The following is a 22002-nucleotide window of genomic DNA, read 5'->3' as shown; positions in this document are numbered from 1 at the left end:
TAATGTAATTAATGGAAGGGGAAGTCTGTATTATAGTTGAGGCTTTGGATTGGCAGTGCTTTCTTTTTTCGTAGGTTTTCCTAATATCATTTGTTAAAAAAATAAAAAATAAAAAATAAAAGGGGGAATTGGAGAGTTTGTAAATAGAGACATCTATTTATTTATTTTCCTTCAAATGGAATAGACAATATCTTTTCACTCGGTTTCCAAAATATATTTGGGTAAGTGTTAGATCATTTTGGTGGTTAGAACATTGCGTTTCGATTTCAAACCCTTCCCTCTCTCGTAATGTAAATTGGTGTAAAATATTGTTTGTTCTGACAAATAGAGTATGAACATGGTCAATTTTGTTTTCTTTTTCATTTTCAAATTTAGTAAATTAACAAAAAAAAAAAAAAAGAAGGTCATGACACTTTTCCAATGGTCCACAAGTTTGTTAAAATTAAATAAATAATAATTTTAACAAAGAAATAAAAAGTAATATTTTGGAAGGGTAAACTGTCGGTTTACCCCCTGAACTTTCACCTCACTTTCGATTTCCCCCCTGAACTTTTCTATTGGAAAATTAAGGACTCAAACTAATTTTTTTAGCCAATTTGCCCCCTACCGTTAGTTTTTCATATATTCCATCCATATTTCCGTTAAGTGAGACCATGTGCATAACATGTGAGGATAGTTAAGTCATTTCAATTTAAAAATGATTAAAAACTGAAAATAAATAATAATAATAATTTTCCCTCTATTTTTTCCCGCTAATTCCTATCCTCAATTTTAATTTTCCCTCTTATTCCTATGCATGAGAAATAACATATGGTGTTATTGTCTTCATAAGTAGCTAAGTTAATCTTTTTTTTGAAGCATGTACTACCATTTTTATTTTCTCTAACAAATTAATAATTTGACAAATGCTAATGGTGTTATTGTCTCCAAAGCAGTGCATTAATATAAGAAACATGTCCATAAAAAAGACTAGGGTTTCTTATATTAATGCACTGCTTTGGAGACAATAGCACCATTAGCATTTGTCAAATTATTAATTTGTTAGAGAAATAAAAATGGTAGACAATAACACCATATGTCATTTCTCATGCATAGGAATGAGAGGGAAAAAAAATCGAGGATAGGAATTAGCGGGAAAAAATAGAGGGAAAGTTTTGCTTTTTTTATTATTTTCAGTTTTTTAATCATTTTTAAGAGTGAAATAACTTAACTATCCTCACATGTTGTGCACATGGTCTCACTTAACGGAAATATGGATGGAATATATGAAAAACTAACGGTAGGGGGCAAATTGGCTAAAAAAATTAGTTTGAGTCCTTAATTTTCCAATGGAAAAGTTCAGGGGGGAAATCGAAAGTGAGGTGAAAGTTCAGGGGGTAAACCGACAGTTTACTCTATTTTGGAATTCTGTATGCTACTACTACAAGAGTACATTCTGTCAAAATATCATACATGAAGGATTAGGATTACAATCTTCTTTCAGAAGGGAACAGTATCTGTTAAGGAAACAAAAATGTTCAAAACTTTCAACACTTAAAAAAGATTGGACACTACCACCTAAAGACCAACTGAATATGGAGACTGCTACTCGTTGAATGTGGTAACCCGGTAAAGTTTCCGAACAACTCAAATTACAGGAGAGTGAAGACATAGCTGGCTGCAGAGCTCGAATCACGAAAAACGCACCTGGCTCTCATCTAGGTTTAGTTAGCATTGGTTATCGATTTTGGTATGAGTTGCACTTGTGATTCAAGAACATACGTTTAGCATGAACATCAAGTTCTTGAACTTCGGAAGCAATGTTTTCTCCTTATGAACACTGTCCGGCAAAGAAGAGAAGAAAAATCTCACATGCTATTAATTTGTGAAACTTCAAAACTTTGAGCAGAAAATGGCGGCAATTTGAACCATACTAACCTCAACTTTGCATCAAGAATCATTAACTCCGAGCTGCTTGAGAGAATCTGGACCAACAAGGAATATACGTTGTGGGATATGGTACCGGAAAACAACTATTCCTTTATATGCTGTCCGTGGTACACCATCCTGAAAACAAAGGAAACACAAACAATCAACTTCAGATTGATAATTTAACAACTGGGGTTTAAAGAGGCATTTAGCGCATTTTATTTCCAGAGCTACTTGCATACTTAATGGAGACAGGACTTATCGAATCGAAAATTCTCCAGTCATAAAATCAAATGCATTATTCCTAATTTCAATGATAATTGAAGGAAAGTTGCACAATAAAAAAAGAAAAATGACCTTCCACTCTTCAAAAATACCAAACTGGCCAGCAATGTATTCGAAGTCTGGCTGGTTGTTGTACTGTATGCGAACATCACCACCAATGTTGCGTGCCTTTAGTACAAGATCAGATCCACTAATAGGTTTAGCTTTTTTCACAATGTCAGCAAAGTGTTTTATATACTTGTCCTGCAAACAGGTTGAAAAATGTATTGATTATAGATGTAAAGAGAGAGCATTCCAAGTCCAGCCAATGTATTAAAGCATCCATTACCTCCATCAGGTAGCTCAAATCCATTGATTTCCAGTCAACCTTTAGAAGCAAAAGGTAGAAAAGAGTAATTCAATATGAAAATGTTGAATAATGATAAGGACAAACTTAGAGTTGAGGAATGATACAGAAGAGAGATTGGTAATTACCGGGACATCATTCAGCTTTATTGGCTCAAGATATTGTTTGAAAAACTGTCCCAGACTAGAACCCTGCATTACAAGACATGAGAAATTTGACAATCCTACGAGGAAAGGTGAGGGGTTGGGGGGACTATTTTAAAGCCATCGTACTTGACAATATCACTTAGGTTTAGTTAATCACAATGCAAAACTACTATATAGGGATTAAAAAAAGAAGTTATATACGGCAATAAAAAGATGGGAGAAGAAACAAAGAACCATTTTAATTCAGAATATGAAAGTTGTTCCTCTAACATTGTTTGCATTTACAAAGAACAAAGGACCACCTTAAGATAACTCAGAACTTTATGAAATCTATTCCCCTAACAATGTTTGCAGTTTCAAGGAACAAAGAACCGCTTTAAGATAAGACTTCCTGACTTCCGGGATAGATATTAAATAAAGTCGGTGCAGAAATCAATACACTAAATCACTGAATTGTACGAAAAGTAAAGGCGTGACTGCTTGCACTATATAACGCTTAAGGTTAGGAGGCAATGAACAAGAAAAAGTAAGAATACATACATGTTCTCCAAAATTATATGTTCTGCACACTTCTGGCCGAATAAATTGTCGACCTTTATGATTCTCTTGTAACCTCAACCAGTCATCCCAGTAAGTGAAGCATAGTGAAAGCAAACATTTAGAGGATATGGATCTAAATTTAAAAGCATAGAGAAGTGTAAATCAAAATAAAAGTCATTTCAGCAACAAGGATATGCCTTTGGCCATTTCGGTGATAGCTCATCCCATGTAGATCTAGCCAGCATCCACCCGAGTCCAGGAAAGAAATCCGATCTATAAAGTATCTCTGCACAGTGATCAGACAGCGGATCAGAAAGCATAATGGCTCTGACAGTTTCTATTTCTGATAGCTGCCAATGTCTTTTGCCCAAACATCAGTGGAAAATACTGAGGATGCATGCACTTGTTAGTAAGATGATAGTAATGTAACGTGTTAACCGATAAGGTTAAAAAATGTAGCAGAAGACCTAGATGCAAAGATCATTGTCAAACCTTAAAAATAGGAGCAATAAGTTACAAACCTAAATGAGCCAGGAACCTGAACAAACATGCCTAAATAAGCATTGGGTCTCCCACAAAAACAAAAACATTTTCTCTATCCAGTCACAGAGGACAACAAAAAGGGGGTGTCGGATAGTGATCTTATTATTACATTATGCAATTGGTCTTGAAAAAATAAAAGTTGTATTGTGCTTGATTCCAATCTTAGGAAGATTAACTTGAAAAATTAACGAGAACTCACTAGGATCATGCACAAACTGCTTTTGCCCATTGTCATTCCACGAGGAAACGGCCATGATAGACCTACCAGTACCACAGTTTAATATACAAAATAAAATAAAAAAGTGAGGAAAAGTCAGAATTTCTCGAGTCCAGAACATTTATATAATACGTATTTAAGTCACAAGATCTCAGATTCATCTAGAAGACATACTTATCCTTGTCAAGAAGAGCTGCTGCAGCCTCAAAATAATTGAAAAAATCAGGAGCAATTTCCATATCATCTGTGTTCAAGGATGATGGATTGTATCATACTTAAGGTGGAAATAAAATAAAATTAAAAGATCGACAAGATAATCCAAGGAACACTTTTTCACCTTCAAGTATGATTACACGGCTGAACTTATGCTTGTAGAACAATCCATCCAATGCCCATTTGTAATGACCTAAATAAATAGGCATGTGATAGTGAGATGTACTAGTGATGCTAATATAACTGAAGAAGCAAAGAATCCTTACGCGCAATTTTGTAGTATGCAATCAACTCCCCAGGTCTTTCAGCATGAACTGGTTCATAATCCAAATGCTGCAATTAATCAAAGTCTGAGTTGATGGCTATCCATGTGTGTTTCCAACATCAAGGATACACAGCTTGATTATAAATGTACAACTTACTTGCATATAGGTAAGCTGATCATAGCTCAAAGCCGTTTGTTTGACAGCTGGATGCGATCCGTCCTATGAAAAATGAAGCTACCATGTTGAGCTATTGATTCTCTACATGGTCGCTATTGATTCTCTACTAGATAACTTCTAAAGAATAACAAGTGTCAATGACACCTATAATGTTTTACCAAAAATTAAGCACATGATACCTGGGAGACAAATAGAGGAAACTTTGAGGCAACAGAACTCTGATATCTGGATAATTGGATAATTAGGCCAGTGAGTCAGTACAAATCTAAAAACTGTGCTGTGTGGTGTGGTGTAAGAAAGAAACTTACTTTTTATGTGACGAACATGAAACTTACTTTAAAACAGACTTAACCGTTCTTTCCAGATAATCAGCACGATTGCATGCCATAATTACAACTGCTGCCACTGGCACCTGGTTTTTGTCAATCAGCCGACCTAGGCCTTTCCCTGAAAATAAAAAGTGACAAAAGAATAATCCTAAGTTCGTTGGAAAGTGTTATGGCAAAAAAATAAGTATCTGGAATGTGCCGAACAGCTCAATCATAGTGAAAAGAGAAGGGGGATTTCAATCTAAAAATTTAATTAACAAGATCTTCCTCCCCCCCAAGAGAAGCCTCTCATTCTGTCAAGCGAGTTAAATTGGTTCAAGGGGCTATTATAAGAAATAACTATTTGTCTAATAGTTGAAATCCACTTCAAATACATTCATCTAGCCTAATTCTGGTTTACGAAAAGGATTTTTTGAAAGCACACAAGATATCTTCTAAGACTAGAAAATAAGTAAATGGAGGTGCCTCTTTATATCACTATAAGAAAAGGACTTTGTCTAATAACCACATACTTTCAAGTTCTTGAACTAGGACCTTCAATTGTCCACACTCTTGCTCTAGCCGTTGCTTTTCTTCTACAATTGCAGCAGTCTAGTGTCAGAATTGAAAAAAAATAAAACGAATAAAAAAGTATGTCATCACTTTTTTTACAGAAAACCAGAATCTTACAAAAAATAAGGATGAGAAAAAATACAGACAATAATTTCATCAAAACTAACAGACTACCAAAGAGTAACAAAAGTAATATACAATCAACACAATAATCAGATCTGATCCAGATAAATTACAATAGAAGGGGTATCTTAGTATGTTTTGGCAAAGAAGCAACAAAAGGATTAAGCACCTCCAGAAACCATGTTGCTGCCTTAAGATATATGACAGTAAAGCACAAATCGAAACTACAACAACAACAACAACAACAAAGCCTTTTCCCACTAAGTGGGGTCAGCTATATGAATCCTAGAACGCCATTGCACTCGGTTTTGTGTCATGTCCTCCGTTAGATCCAAGTTTTTATTCTTCTGTTGAGATCTCCATCTAATTCTCCGTTCTCTTGCAAGATAGATCCTAGGTAGCGAAAACGGTCACTTTTTGTGATCTTCGCTAGATTGCTCCGGTCATTAGTGTGGATAAGTATATAAATGGATAGAGATAGGAAAGCAAACACAAGATGTACGTGGTTCACCCAGATTGGCTACGTCCACGGAATAGAGGAGTTCTCATTAATTGTGAAGGGTTTACACAAGTACATAGGTTCAAGCTCTCCTTTAGTGAGTACAAGTGAATGATTTAGTACAAATGACATTAGGAAATATTGTGGGAGAATGATCTCGTAACCACGAAACTTAAGTACCGGAGTGTGGTATCGTCTTGACTTGCCTAATCTGTCTCATTGGTAGATATGGCATCTTCTCTGGAAGTACTCTTCCTCCATCCAGGGGTGGTATCTGTAACTGGTGGAGATGCACAAGGTAATGTATCAATTTCACTTGAAGCTTACTTGTAGTTTCAGGCTTGGTCAAGCGCGATACAAACCATGTAGTAGGAGTCCCCCAAGTCGCCGAGCTAGGGTATCTGCTGAAAGAGGTGACAGACAAGGTAAGCAATCAGAGCTCCAGCTGATTGTTCACATTCTCCCTATCTTGCAGGCAGCATGAAGGATAAAGAGAAGAAAAATGAGAAGAGATGATATGGGATACTTTTGCTTTTGAAGAAGTAACTTTCCACAGGCTTATTCTTGAACTGGGTTGGAGGGTTTTCTGGTTTCCTCCAGAGTATAAGGCCGACTGAAGAATTTGAGGGTCAAAACAAGTCCATCAAATCTAGAGTACGTTCGACCCTGCTGATATGGGATACTTTTACTTTTGACAGAGTAGTGGATGTATCGGCACGTGTGCTGTTACGCTTGTCTCCACATGCTTCCTTGTATCCTTCTCACTTGCCCTAGCTGTTCCTCAGGCAGATGTGGTATCTTCCCTGGAAGCCTAAGATGTTGAAGATGAGTACTCGAGAGCAATGCCAGGTAAGTAATTCCAGGCAGTCAGTTCCTGGCTGGATGCTTGATTCCAAGTGCTGACTGATTGCTCTCTTTCTCCCTGTCTTGCAGGTAAGAACAAGGCCAAAGGAAAAGACAGGGAAAAAGCATGATATGGGATACTCTTGCTTTTAACCCTGATGATATGAGATATTCTTGCTCTAGTATAGCTTGTTTACAGAGGTATTATCGGGGGGAAAGAAAGCTGAAAATTTCGAAAGGCTTCGTTGGGAGTGCCCTCTCAGATAAGAGGAAGGGTTGAGCATTTTTGCAGGTCTGCCTGTCCGTTGGGGATGGAGGTTGACATATATAGGAGTCTCCCTAACATCAAGTAATAATGCTATTCCTTTACCCTGCTTGGTCATAGCACGGTAGTGGGAGCTGTCAGCTTCACATGTTTTAACTCTGTCAGAGCACTTTGAAAAAGTGGTCTATGGTATCTGGAAAGCTGATGTTGCGTGTGAAGATTACAGACAAGCTTTATCCAAGGAGATCCAGCTCTTGAAGTTGGGAAAGTGGTGCCTCTTCGGTTTTCGAACAAGCAATCCTGTCGGGGATCTGGCTCTCGAGATTCGGAGAACGATGCCTCTTCGATTTTTGAGAAAGCAATCCTGCTGGGGGTCTGGCTCTCGAGATTCGGAGAGCAGTGTCTCTTCGATTTTTGAGAAAGTAATCATGTTGGGAGTCTGGCTCTCGAGATTCGGAGGAAGGTGCCTCTTCGATTTTGGAGCAAGCAATCTTGTTGGGAGTGTTTTCTTGAATGTGAGTAAAGGTTCGGCATGTTTGCTAGTCTACCTTGCCACGAAGCACAGAGGTTGACACACAGGGACTTTCCAACTATCCAGCAGTGGTACTGTTCCTTTACCCTCTCTTTGATTTTTGAGAAAGTAATCATGTTGGGAGTCTGGCTCTCGAGATTCGGAGGGCGGTGCCTCTTCGATTTTGGAGCAAGCAATCTTGTTGGGAGTGTTTTCTCGAATGTGAGTAAAGGTTGGGCATGTTTGCTAGTCTACCTTGTCACGAAGCACAGAGGTTGACACACAGGGACTTTCCAATTATCCAGCAGTGGTACTGTTCCTTTACCCTCTCTTCGATTTTTGAGAAAGTAATCATGTTGAGAGTCTGGCTCTCGAGATTCGGAGGGCGGTGCCTCTTTGATTTTGGAGCAAGCAATCTTGTTGGGAGTGTTTTCTCGAATGTGAGTAAAGGTTGGGCATGTTTGCTAGTCTACCTTGCCACGAAGCACAGAGGTTGACACACCGGGACTTTCCAATTATCCAGCAGTGGTACTGTTCCTTTACCCTTGTGGGTAATAATATGGTAGCTAGACCTTCAAAATTTATGTGTCTAAACTTTGGTAGTGTTGTTTCTTTGCTATTCTTTTACCCTTCTTGGTCAGAGCGATGTAGTGGGAGCTGCAAGCTTCACGTGTCTCAACTTTGTCAGAGAACTTTGGCAAAGTTATCTGTGGTACCCATGAGCTACTGTTGCGTGTGGGAAGTGGGTAATTGAACAGTACGATTCATGTGCTTTCTACTTCGCCATAAATCTTCGACAGAATGCCCATAATTTCCGCAAAGCTGAGTGTGCGTGTGACAGGTGCTGACGAGGCTGGAAAAGTAGGTGCCTCTTCGATTTCTGAGATCGGCCCTCGTGGTCTCTGAGCAGCCCAGCTTTTGAGAAAGCAAGCCTCTTCGATTTCTGAGATCGGCCTTCGTGGTCTTTGAGCAGCCCAGCTTTTGAGAAAGCCAACGCCTCTTCGATTTCTGAGATCGACCCTCGTGGTCTCTGAGTAGCCCAGCTTTTGAGAAAGCAAACGCCTCTTCGATTTCTGAGCAGGCGCCTCTTCGATTTCTGAAGCTTCGTCGAGTGCAGATTTTTATAGGGGCTGACATTAAGTTCCAAAGCACACTTGAATATCCACCAGTAGAAGCTCCATTCTTGCACTTCTAAGATCTTGATTTGTCCGACCTCTTCTCTCTTCAACACCTTTGAAAATGTCTGGCCCCTCCGACCGTCGTTTTGACTTGAACCTTGTTGAAGAGGTAGCCCCGCCTTCTCCAGACAACATATGGCGCCCATCCTTCGTCTCCCCTACTGGTCCTCTTACCGTTGGGGATTCCGTGATGAAGAATGATATGACCGCTGCGGTAGTGGCCAGGAACCTTCTCACTCCCAAAGATAACAGACTACTTTCCAAACGGTCTGATGAGTTGGCTGTTAAGGATTCTCTGGCTCTCAGTGTTCAGTGTGCAGGTTCTGTGTCTAATATGGCCCAACGCCTATTTGCTCGAACCCGCCAAGTTGAATCATTGGCGGCTGAAGTGATGAGTCTCAAACAGGAGATTAGAGGGCTCAAGCATGAGAATAAACAGTTGCACCGGCTCGCACATGACTATGCTACAAACATGAAGAGGAAGCTTGACCAGATGAAGGAATCTGATGGTCAGGTTTTACTTGATCATCAGAGATTTGTGGGTTTGTTCCAAAGGCATTTATTGCCTTCGTCTTCTAGGGCTGAACCGCGTAATGAAGCTCCAAACGATCAACCTCTGATGCCTCCTCCTTCTAGGGTTCTGTCCAGTACTGAGGCTCCGAATGATCCCCCTCCGGTGCCTTCTCTTTCTGGGGCTCTACCGACTGCTGAGACTTCTTCTAAGCAACCTTTGTGAAGGCTCCCTCTTGTTTGTTTATTTTGACTCAAGTATATGTACATATTTGTAACTGATCGGGGATATCAATAAATCAGCTTTCCTTCATTTCAACGTATTGTGTTAAATACACCAAAGCCTTCTTCGCTAAGTTCTTTGAATTTTCTTTTGTTGAAGCTTGTATGTTGAAGCTTTGTGAGTGGGGCATGTAGGTTGAGGTAGTGTTCCCTTAATTTCCCGAGTGAGGAAAACTTCTCGGTTGGAGACTTGGAAAATCCAAGTCACTGAGTGGGATCGGCTATATGAATCTTAGAACGCCATTGTGTTCTGTCCTGTGTCATGTCCTCCGTTAGATCCAAGTACTCTAAGTCTTTTCTTAGGGTCTCTTCCAAAGTTTTCCTAGGTCTTCCTCTACCCCTTCGGCCCTGAACCTCTGTCCCATGGTCGCATCTTCTAATCGGAGCGTCAGTAGGCCTTCTTTGCACATGTCCAAACCACCGTAACCGATTTTCTCTCATCTTTCCTTCAATTTCGGCTACTCCTACTTTACCCCGGATATCCTCATTCCTAATCTTATCCTTTCTTGTGTGCCCACACATCCAACGAAGCATCCTCATCTCCGCTACACCCATTTTGTGTACGTGTTGATGCTTCACCGCCCAACATTCTGTGCCATACAGCATCGCCGGCCTTATTGCCGTCCTATAAAATTTTCCCTTGAGCTTCAATGACATACGGCGGTCACACAACACGCCGGATGCACTCTTCCACTTCATCCATCCAGCTTGTATTCTATGGTTGAGATCTCCATCTAATTCTCCGTTCTTTTGCAAGATAGATCCTAGGTAACGAAAACGGTCGCTCTTTGGTATTTCTTGATCTCCGATCCTCACCCCTAACTCGTTTTGGCCTCCATTTGCACTGAACTTGCACTCCATATATTCTGTCTTTGATCGGCTTAGGCGAAGACCTTTAGATTCCAACACTTCTCTCCAAAGGTTAAGCTTTGCATTTACCCCTTCCTGAGTTTCATCTATCAACACTATATCGTCTGCGAAAAGCATACACCAAGGAATATCATCTTGAATATGTCCTGTTAACTCATCCATTACCAACGCAAAAAGGTAAGGACTTAAGGATGAGCCTTGATGTAATCCTACAGTTATGGGAAAGCTTTCGGTTTGTCCTTCATGAGTTCTTACGGCAGTCTTTGCTCCTTCATACATATCCTGTATAGCTTGGATATATGTTACTCGTACTCCTTTCTTCTCTAAAATCCTCCAAAGAATGTCTCTTGGGACCCTATCATACGCTTTTTCCAAATCTATAAAGACCATGTGTAAACCCTTTTTCCCATCTCTATATCTTTCCATCAATCTTCGTAAGAGATAGATTGCCTCCATGGTTGAGCGCCCTGGCATGAACCCGAATTGGTTGTCCGAAACCCGTGTCTCTTGCCTCAATCTATGCTCAATGACTCTCTCCCAGAGCTTCATTGTATGACTCATTAGCTTAATACCCCTATAGTTCATGCAATTTTGTACATCGCCCTTATTCTTGTAGATAGGCACCAAAGTGCTCGTTCGCCACTCATTTGGCATCTTCTTCGTTTTCAAAATCCTATTGAAAAGGTCAGTGAGCCATGTTATACCTATCTCTTCCAAAACTTTCCACACTTCGATTGGTATATTGTCTGGGCCTACTGCTTTTCTATGCTTCATCTTCTTCAAAGCTACAACCACTTCTTCCTTCCGGATTCTACGATAAAAAGAGTAGTTTCTACACTCTTCTGAGTTACTCAACTCCCCTAAAGAAGCACTCCTTTCATGTCCTTCATTGAAAAGATTATGAAAATAACCTTTCCATCTGTCTTTAACCGCGTTCTCTGTAGCAAGAACCTTTCCATCCTCATCCTTGATGCACCTCACTTGGTTTAGGTCCCTTGTCTTCTTTTCCCTTGCTCTAGCTAGTTTATAGATATCCAACTCTCCTTCTTTGGTATCTAGTCGCTTATACATATCGTCATAAGCCGCTAACTTAGCTTCTCTCACAGCTTTCTTCGCCTCTTGCTTCGCTTTTCTATACCTTTCACCATTTTCATCGGTCCTATCCTTGTATAAGGCTTTACAACATTCCTTCTTAGCCTTCACCTTTATTTGTACCTCCTCATTCCACCACCAAGATTCCTTTTGGTGTGGGGCAAAGCCCTTGGACTCTCCTAATACCTCTTTTGCTACTTTTCGGATACAACTAGCCATGGAATCCCACATTTGGTTAGCTTCCCCCTCTCTATCCCACACACACTGGGTGATTACTTTCTCTTTAAAAATGGCTTGTTTTTCTTCTTTTAGATTCCACCATCTAGTCCTTGGGCACTTCCAAGTCTTGTTCTTTTTTCTCACTCTTTTGATATGTACATCCATCACCAACAAGCGATGTTGATTAGCCACGCTCTCTCCTGGTATAACTTTGCAATCCTTACAAGTTATACGATCCCCTTTCCTCATTAGAAGAAAATCTATTTGTGTTTTTGACGACCCACTCTTGTAGGTGATCACATGTTCTTCTCTCTTCTTAAAGAAAGTGTTGGCTAAGAAGAGATCATATACAACAACAACAAAGCCTTTTCCCACTAAGTGGGGTCGGCTAAGAAGAAGAGATCATATGCCATTGCAAAATCCAAGATAGCTTCCCCATCCTCGTTTCTCTCCCCAAAACCATGGCCACCATGAAAACCTCCATAGTTGCCTGTCTCTCTGCCCACGTGTCCATTTAAATCTCCTCCTATAAATAACTTCTCCGTATGAGCAATTCCTTGCACCAAGTCTCCAAGGTCTTCCCAAAATTTCTCCTTCGAACTCGTATCCAACCTTACTTGAGGTGCGTACGCACTAATCACATTGATAAGTTCTTGTCCTATTACAATCTTGATTGCCATGATTCTATCTCCTACCCTCTTGACATCTACAACATCTTGTGTCAAGGTCTTGTCCACGATGATGCCAACACCGTTTCTCGTTCTATTTGTGCCCGAATACCATAGTTTAAACCCTGAGTTTTCTAGATCCTTTGCCTTACGACCAACCCACTTAGTTTCTTGTAGGCACATAATATTTATCCTTCTCCTCACCATAACTTCTACTACTTCCATAGATTTTCCTGTCAAGGTTCCTATATTCCATGTTCCTAAACGCATTTTGCTCTCTTGAACTCTACCCTTCTGTCCTAGCTTCTTCACCCTTCCCCGTCTAATAGGATCAAAGTACTTCTTTTGTGTGTCCCGTGTAAAGTTGATAGGAGCATATGCTCCCAAACAACTTTGAGTGGAGTCGTTCGAAAAGAAGTTTCTATAGCCCCCTTGCTCATTTAACACTGCATCCGGGTGCCGATGGAGATACAGCGACCCTTGCTCACTTATCACTGTGCTCGGGCCACACAGCGCGCCACTTACGGGTGACGCCCTAGCTTTAGCGCAATTTCGTTCTGGATTCATTTTCATAAGGATTCGACGTAATCATGGAGTGCTAGCTGTCGACTACCTGACGCCCTCCCCCTCCTCCTTTATCCGGGCTTGGGACCGGCAATGTAAGATAAAATTACGATAATATGCACAGCATAATTGATAAATTTAAAGCATACTCATTAGTACAAGACTAAAGAAAGCATAATCGTCGTGCACCAAATAATGTAAAAACAGACATCTAAAAGGCTCATGTGCTAGAAATATATCACACCATCTAGGGATACAATTTGTCCTTGTTGCAAGCTTATTCGATCAATAAATGTCCTCAACTGAAATGTACAATGGTTCTCTGATTCTATCTGCAAAACGAAAAACAAATGTCATTCAAGATAAAGTAACCAACTTTTTAACCGTAGAAGCTTCAAACGCATAAATACACCTTATGGTTCCCGAAATACAAGCAGGACCCATCTTGCTGGTCTCAAAGTAGATTAAAAAGGAGATATAAAGAAACGTTAACTTTGAAAATTACACAAAACGGATGTGAAATTGCGTAAAAGTTGCTCCTTTTGCTCAATTTCTTTAAGCAGACCAACAACACAAATTGATCCTACTACGCAATGTGCAACTTAATTCACATTTCTCATCAAATGAATAAATAAAAAGAGTTCAAATTGCAGACGAATTTCTCATGAACTACTCTGATACAACAACAGACTCATAATTTTGACATACCGCATCTGCGAGGCGATCAGCGTACTGCGATTGCGTAGCGAAAAGCCGCATCTGCAACCAAACAGACACACAAACACAAACAGAAGAAAATTTAGCAGTCATTTCTTACAACTACTGCAGCAACAACTCCATATAACATTTCAATACCATATATTCGTGTGAGAATTAGGGTTTTGGGGTGCCCACCTGAATATAGATGAACGCCGCCGCTGCAAGAAACAGGAGGAACCGAAAATCGCAGAGAATTTTCTTCATTTTGTTTAAATTTGGTGCGAAAACAAATTACGGGAGCTTCCGATCTCATATGAATTTGAATCGGATGGAACTATATTAAAGATCAAGGATTGCAGAGAATTTTCTTCGTTTTTTGGTGTTTGGTGAATTTTGATCGCGTTTAATTTACTGGCAGTCAATTTTCCTGACTCGCTAACCTGCGCCGGCTGTTCGTGCTCGAAGCACAGTGATGACAGTCCCATTTTTCCTTTGTTGGGACCAGAAATGTGAAATGGGCTTTCTGGGCTGAAAGGAAGAAATGAAATGGGCTTTGGGTTTAATATAGGCCCGATAGGTTCCCTTTTTCATTTGCTTTTCTAAAGAGATCATGAACAAAAGCTGTAATTGCACACGAAGGACAAGAATCCCAACACCATCTACACCAAAGTAGGCTAAACAATCAACCGCCTGATTACCTTCAGGATATATATGAGAAACTTGAATCCTCATGGAAGAGAGATTGGTACAATAGTTGGACCAATCAACCTATAAACGCCAAAGCACCTAAATAAATGTATTTGAAAGAAAATGTACTGCCAAAGTAGAATCACACTCAATTCAATGAAAATGTCAACTCTCTTCCGCATCCATACTGACAACATGAATAATATCCTTAAGCTCTGACTCCAATCCAGTAACAATATTGAAAGAACCCACAAAACACCCTAGACAATGACCCAAATGGTCTTGGGAAATAGCACCAAATTTAGCATTGCCTGGAGAACCACAAACCTAACCATTAGTATTTACTTTGACTTCAAATGCAAATGAGAACACAAAGAACACATTGATGCAAATGAGAACCCGTGACGAAGCAATAAGTCATCAGTTAAAGGCTTTCTATCAAGAAATCGCCATGAAATAATAGAGTTACACGGATGAAAATATTGACGCCAAACCCATCTATCCCAAGTAACAACTAATTGTTTCCTTGGCTTAAAATCATAGGCCATGGATAAAGTGCACTATCAGAAGAAGGCAACCAAATTAATTTATCACCCATTCATCACAAAAGAGGCTTAATTTCTGAAATTTCTGACCAGATAGCAACAAGAGTAGCAGTTAAATCAACAGAGCAACACCTTGCACGAAAAAAAAAATGAGGAAATACAATACATATGGAAGAACTTTGAAATGCCTCAATTGTATTACTCAAATCAAATGTTTGAGATCATAATTGCACTACAGTGCATTGCTAATATTTGACGTCCTTTTGTAATCGAACTTTATTTTGTAGATCATAATCGCAAAAGACTTGGTAGATGATACAAAAAGAAATATTAGGTGGCGATGTTAATTCGTATCTTCATCTAAATAGAACAATTTATCTCTAATCAATATGTAATATCTGTTTCATGCGAATTATTATCTAACAGTAAAAAGATAAGTGAAACCGTGACAAATTTGAGGCAAACGTAATGTCATATGGGTAGGGGGATTACTATTTCTAAAATCCCCTATTATAAGTTGTGTTTGTTAAGGATTGGTTACATAGTTATCATTCATTTTTTTGCTTAATTAAGTTAAATGAAAAATAAGTAATTTCCATGTATATCCATCAAACTCTCTAAAACTCTAAAGCCAAAGAAAGGGATCCTCTCTGCATTCCTTCCTCCTAATCCATTAAATCAGAGAATTTGTACCATTGAATTTTGATCAAACGGCTGAAGTTACTATAACTTTAAAGTGGACCCTTGTATATAGCCGTTAAATCAATTTTCAACTGTACAGATCCTTTAATTTGGTGGATTAGAAGGAAGGGATAAAAAAAATCTCTTTCCAAAGCGAAAATATCCCAAGACAGCAATCAGGTGAAAATATAAACAAAAACAAACTAAGCGCATCACGGTTATCCGTAACTCCCCTCCCATATTTTCCCCAATCTTTTGGCAACTTCCAAACGTATAAGTCTTTCAAAACTCTCCCCCCAGGCCCCACCACACCATCACCCCCGACTTTTGTTATTGATCTTTATCTTTTGTTAATTCAGGGTCGAGAATCAACACAGAGATCAAAACATGGGTGGCGACAAGGAGGCAACCTCCTCGTCCAAGCGTCTCAGGCAGCCGCCCCTGACGGAGAACACGCCGCTGATCGGAGACCCCAAGCCGCTGTCTTCCCAATCAAAGACCTTCGCCAACGTCTTCATCGCCGTCGTCGGAGCCGGCGTTCTTGGCCTCCCGTATTCCTTCAAGCGCACCGGGTGGCTCATGAGCCTCCTCACGCTCCTACTCGTTGCGTTCCTCACCCACCATTGCATGATGCTGATTGTTTATACCAGAAGAAAGCTCGAGTCTTCCAATGGGTTCACAAGGATCCCGTCTTTTGGGGATTTGGGTTTCGCCGTCTGCGGCGTTTGGGGGCGCTTGCTGGTGGATGTTCTGATCATTCTCGCTCAGGCCGGGTTCTGCGTCGGGTATCTCATTTTCATCGGCAATACTTTAGCACATTTGCTCAATGCACCCACAGCATCCGATTTGACACCCCAGATTTTGGGATTGGCACCCAAAAGCTTCTACATTTGGGGGTGTTTTCCCTTCCAATTGGGGTTGAATTCGATTGCAACACTGACCCATTTGGCCCCGTTGAGTATTTTTGCTGATGTGATTGATCTCGGAGCAATGGGGGTTGTGATGGTGGAGGATGTGGTGGTTATGTTGAAAAAAATGCCGGAAGTGAAGGCATTTGGAGACCTTTCTCTGTTCTTTTACGGACTAGGCGTGGCGGTGTACTCCTTCGAAGGGGTTGGGATGGTTCTGCCATTGGAGTCCGAGGCGAAAGACAAGGACAAGTTTGGGAAGGTTCTGGCTTGGACAATGACATTCATTTCTCTGATGTATGGAAGCTTTGGAGCTCTTGGTTATTTTGCATTTGGGGACCAAACCAAGGATATGATCACGGCTAATTACGGTGCAGGATTGATTAGTACCCTGGTGAAGCTTGGCCTTGTGGTGAATCTGTTCTTCACATTGCCTATTATGATGAACCCGGTGTATGAGATTGTCGAAAGGCGGTTTTGGGGAGGGAGGTATTGCTTGTGGATGAGATGGGTGCTGGTTTTGGCAGTGATATTGGTGGCATTGTTGGTCCCCAATTTCGCGGATTTCATGTCGTTGGTGGGGAGTGGTGTGTGCTGTGCATTAGGGTTTGTGGTGCCGACTCTGTTTCATCTGATCGTGTTCAAGAGTGAGATGGGGTGGGGGCAATGGTGCTCTGATGTGAGCATTTTGGTGTTGGGAGTTGTTCTTGCGGTTTCAGGAACTTGGTCTGCTCTCCAGGAGATATTTGCTGCCAAAGTATAGGAGGGTTATACGAGTTGATGTGTATTTTGATTAGCATAGATTGAATGATTTTATCTGTATGACTAAAAGATTTGTCATCACAGTTTGATTGCATCATTATTCAAAACCTGTAAAGGTCTGATGTTTAGAGAAATTTACCACAATCTAATGAAGGGCTTGCATTGGCATTTGTCACGGAAAATGTTTGAGTTTTTGATTTGGGAGCTTTTTCTGGTTTTGTAATGGTCTGTTTCATTTGCTGTTTATGAATCCTCATTATTCTTCTGTTGCGTGCTGGTAAAGTACGTTAAACATAGAATACATCTTGCACAAAGAAAAATTGAAGTCACTTGTTTGAGAACGAACGGGATAGAAACTAGAAAGAGAGAATTAAAATGCCAACTCTGCCGAGGTTTGTTGTGCTGAAATCAAACCACAACAACAAATATTTGCGCTACATACATGAAGAAAACAAGAAGGTGAGACCCTGATACCCTCATTTGCATAACCTCATTACGAGATTAAGAGTTGAGTGGAACCATGATTAAGAGCATACCTGCAAGCATCAAACAAGCTTCTCAGCTGTCTCGCCTTCTCTTAGTCAATTGCAAGAGGCTTTGATCTCTACCAGAGCTTCCAGTGTTGCAACTCCTTGAAGCGGATGGCTGCACATCACTGAAGACTGTCAAGTTTAAGGACTACACTCATAGAAGGTTGGGATAAATATGAACAAGCGGATGGCTGCACATCACTGAAGACTGTCAAGTTTAAGGACTACACTCATAGAAGGTTGGGATAAATATGAACATTTTCGAGGGGAATTTAAATTTTATAATTGTCGAGCATTGGATTGGAATGAAAGGAGCAACATAATGGCCGATGCACAGCTTAGACTTATGCAAGTGGCAACTGCATCATTGGATTGGAGTCTCCCTTGTTGAGGAAAAAGAGTATACAACTCTAACACAAGTGTTGGAGAGACAACACAAGTAAACAAATTACTTGTATTACACTCACAAAATATTACGACACTCACAAGGACACAACTTTAGAAGCAATGACACTCACTTACTTTCTAGAGATACACTCTAGATCACTCACACTCCTACAAGTCTACTCTTAGTTCTCACTCTCACTTGGTTGCCTACTTCTTCTTGGTTTCTTACTTCTTGTTTACAAGCTTACAACACCACACCCATATTTATAGGGCATGTTTGCCGACTTATACATTCACTAGAATTTTCTAGTGTATTGATCATGCACACTTTTCCATCTCTTTTGCTAAACCGACTTGGGCTTTTTATAATAGCCACACAATTTGGCTTCTAGGTCTTTCTACAATCACCCCACCGACTTGGGCTTGCATGACAACCTTACAATTGTGCACATTGCTAGAATTTTCTGGATTTGTGTAGAATGGGCTGGGGTTGGTCTCTTTTAACACTCCCCCTCAACACCAGCTCATTCTTTTCTCCATGCTGAGTTGACGATGAAACTTTTCAAACTTGCTGGTACTTGCTGGTACTTAAAGCTTTAGTGAACAAGTCTGCAACTTGTTCATCTGTATTGATTTGTCTCATCTTAATCTCTTCTTGCAAGACCTTCTCTCTAATGAAATGATAATGTACCTCCACATGTTTAATTCTTGCATGAAAGACTGGATTTTCCGCCAAGCGAATTGCCGATTGGTTATCACAATACAATGGTACTGGATAATCTACTGGTTTATGTAGATCACTCATTAACTGTACCAGCCATGCATTTTCTTGAGCTGCCATTGCTGCTGCTCTATACTCTGCTTCTGTGGTTGATAAAGACACCGTTGGTTATCTCTTGCTGCACCACGAAACTACTCCAGAACCAATTCTGAAGACATACCCAGTGGTCGATCTCCTGGTGTCATGATCTCCTGCAAAGTCTGCATCACAATAGCCAACCAACTTACTGTCTTCACCTTTCATGTACAAGAGACCATAGTCAATTGTACTCTTTACATATCTTAATATTCGTCGAACCGCTTCTAGATGAGGCTTATTTGGATCTTGTATGTACCGACTCATCACACCAACTGCATAAGAAATGTTAGGTCGAGTCAGAGTCAAGTAGATTAGACTACCTACCAATTGTCGATACATTGTTGCATCTTCCAAGCCTCTGCCTTCATGTGCACACATCTTGGCATTAGGTTCCACCGATGTTGAGATTGGCTTGCATTCAAGCATCCCAAACTTCTGCAACAAGTCTTTTGCATACTTTTGCTGACACAAAAATATCCCTTCTTGTGTGCGATCAACCTCTAATCCAAGAAAGTGCTTGAGTTGTCCAAGTTTTTTCATCTTGAACCGAACTGACAAATTCTCCTTTGTTTAACGAATTTCTGCCTCATCATCGCCTGTGATGATTAGGTCATCCACGTACACTAGTACGACAACTAACTTTCCTCCATTAGCTTTAACGAACAAGCTGGAATCTGCATGCGCCACTGAGTAACCACTTTGTGTGAGAAACTTCGCAATCTTAGCGTACCACACTCTTGGTGCTTGTTTCAAACCGTAAAGTGCTTTCCTTAACTTGCACACGTACTCAGGATGACCTTCGCTTTTAAAGCCCATTGGCTGCATCATGTAGATCTCCCGATCTAACTCTCTATGCAAGAAAGCATTCTTCACATCCATCTTGTACACCTATTTACAGGATATGGGTTTCACATCCCTTGGCTTTGGCACCAAATCCCAAGTCTGATTCTGCTTAAGCACAATGATTTCTTCTTCCATAGCTCATATCTATTCAGAACTCTGTGATGCATCTTCAAACGTCTTAGGTTCTTTTACTGCTCCATCAACTATAGCAGCATTGACATATCTAGGATTTGGCTTTTGTACTCTTGTTGACCTCCTTAGTTGTGATTGTGGAATTGATTCTTCCACTTCACTAGGTCTAAATTTTCCTGGTTATTGATACACACCAGTTTGCCAAGGGCTCTTAGGTACTTCTTGATCGACATCGTCTCCAGGAAACAAATCTTCAGACTCATTTGGACTTGATTGGATTTGGGTAGCTTGGTCTCCCAGTTTCCCCTGTAACGTATCTTCAAACTCTTCGGGTTGGGCAACGCCTCATTTTCTGAGCACCAATAAGATGATGCTTCTGCGTCCCATTCTTCCTCCACGGCTAGAGACACTACGACATCCCAATCATCTTTACTTTTCTTTTTTGAGTTGGTGAAGTTACTTTCTGCAGGCCTTTTGAACCAGCAATCCTTCGCCATATGGGCCTTCTTTCCACAATTGTAGCACTTGCCCTTAAACCTTTTATTATTTTGGGACTGACCATGGTTGCCATGATACTTCAGAGCTCCCCTTGACCAAGAACTCCCTCCTCCTTGATGACCTTTCACCTTGTCACCATTTGTTTTAGATCCTCTACCAGCACGCCGCTTAAAGCGGCCTTTACTTTTGGTGTAAAGTGCTTCCTCCTCACCTTTTAATGAGACCCCTCCCATTTGCTTTGCCAAAGCTTCTTGATCGGCAAACAAATTCTCAAACTCAACAAGTGATGGTTGGGTCAGCCATCCTTGTACAATGGCAATGAAGCCTCGATATTCGGGTCTCAATCCATGGATAATTATTCTTTTTATCCTGGATTCTACAATGGCAGCACTAGGATCTAACTCAGAAATTTCACGGCAAATATACTTTACCTTGTGGAAATATTCGACAATCGTCATGTCTCGTTGGGCCACCGATAGCAACTCGTTCTCGAGAAGCTGGAGTCTTGTATTGTTCCTCTTTGAAAAGAGTGTGGCGAAGGTGTCCCACGCTTCTTTCGGTGTCTTGGCCTTTCATATGTGCTCCAACATGTCATCCTCGACCATGGTTTTTAGGGCGAACATGGCTTTCCCTGCCTTGATTTTCCACTTTCTTAAAATGTCGCTGGTGTCTTCTTCTGGCTGCTTAACTTCATTACCGCCGACGACATCCCAAAGATCTTGGCCTTGTAGGTAAGACTCCATACATGTCGCCCATGTGTTGTAATTTTTGTTGTTCAACTTCTTGATTGCTCCAACAACTTGAAGATTTCCCATCGTGTCGGCAGAGCTTCGATAAGCCGAACAAGATTAACCAATAATCTTGCGAAGTACTAAACTTTTCACGATTCTAAAAACTTCACTAGAGACGATCCGCGATCATACCACTCTGATACCAATTGTTGGGGAAAAGTTTAGAGTACACAACTCTAACACAAGTGTTGGAGAGACAACACAAGTAAACAAATTACTTGTATTACACTCACAAGGACACAACTTTAGAAGCAATGACACTCACTTACTTTCTAGAGACACACTTTAGATCACTCACACTCCTACATGTCTACTCTTAGTTCTCACTCTCACTTGGTTGCCTACTTCTTCTTGGTTTCTTACTTCTTGTTTACAAGCATACAACACCACACCCATATTTATAGGGCATGTTTGCCGACTTATACATTCACTAGAATTTTCTAGTGCATTGATCATGCACACTTTTCCATCTCTTTTGCTAAACCGACTTGGGCTTTTTATAACAGCCACACAATTTGGCTTCTAGGTCTTTCT

The 22002-nt window shown here is 40.5% G+C and overlaps 2 protein-coding genes across 2 annotated transcripts; one reads left to right on the top strand and one right to left on the bottom strand.

Annotated features, from left to right (window-relative positions):
• Positions 1-1397: 1397 nt before the first annotated feature.
• LOC126585664 (alpha-1,3-mannosyl-glycoprotein 2-beta-N-acetylglucosaminyltransferase-like) lies at positions 1398-14313 on the bottom strand. The gene is made up of 18 exons (XM_050250128.1): positions 14041-14313; positions 13855-13905; positions 13391-13478; positions 5483-5545; positions 4977-5088; positions 4821-4866; positions 4621-4683; positions 4465-4531; positions 4323-4391; positions 4160-4229; positions 3968-4029; positions 3422-3511; positions 3226-3320; positions 2668-2730; positions 2522-2560; positions 2266-2436; positions 1918-2046; positions 1398-1819 (listed from the first exon to the last, which is right to left on the bottom strand). The coding sequence occupies exons 1-17, from the start codon at positions 14107-14109 to the stop codon at positions 1930-1932; spliced, it is 1335 nt and encodes a 444-aa protein (XP_050106085.1). The 5' UTR covers positions 14110-14313; the 3' UTR covers positions 1398-1819; positions 1918-1929.
• Positions 14314-16001: 1688 nt separating this feature from the next.
• LOC126585665 (amino acid transporter AVT3B-like) lies at positions 16002-17610 on the top strand. Its single transcript, XM_050250129.1, has one exon. It carries the CDS (start codon positions 16146-16148, stop codon positions 17427-17429), a length of 1284 nt encoding a protein of 427 aa, XP_050106086.1. The 5' UTR covers positions 16002-16145; the 3' UTR covers positions 17430-17610.
• The last annotated feature ends 4392 nt before the right edge of the window (positions 17611-22002 follow it).

Source organism: Malus sylvestris, chromosome 10 (genome assembly GCF_916048215.2).
Source record: "Malus sylvestris chromosome 10, drMalSylv7.2, whole genome shotgun sequence".
Classification (NCBI taxonomy): domain Eukaryota; kingdom Viridiplantae; phylum Streptophyta; class Magnoliopsida; order Rosales; family Rosaceae; genus Malus; species Malus sylvestris.
Note: the sequence above shows the minus strand (reverse complement) of the source record. Positions and strands in the feature narration are given on the sequence as shown.

Bases quoted from the DNA above. Each gene is read 5' to 3' on its own strand.
- LOC126585664 (XM_050250128.1), bottom strand. From the start codon at position 14,109: ATGAAGAAAATTCTCTGCGATTTTCGGTTCCTCCTGTTTCTTGCAGCG. The intron at 4,230-4,322 runs GTGAAAAAGTGT...CCTTGAACACAG, and splicing joins CCGTGTAATCATACTTGAAG to ATGATATGGAAATTGCTCCT. The intron at 3,512-3,967 runs GTGAGTTCTCGT...ATCACTGTGCAG, and splicing joins GCAGTTTGTGCATGATCCTA to AGATACTTTATAGATCGGAT.
- LOC126585665 (XM_050250129.1), top strand. From the start codon at position 16,146: ATGGGTGGCGACAAGGAGGCAACCTCCTCGTCCAAGCGTCTCAGGCAG.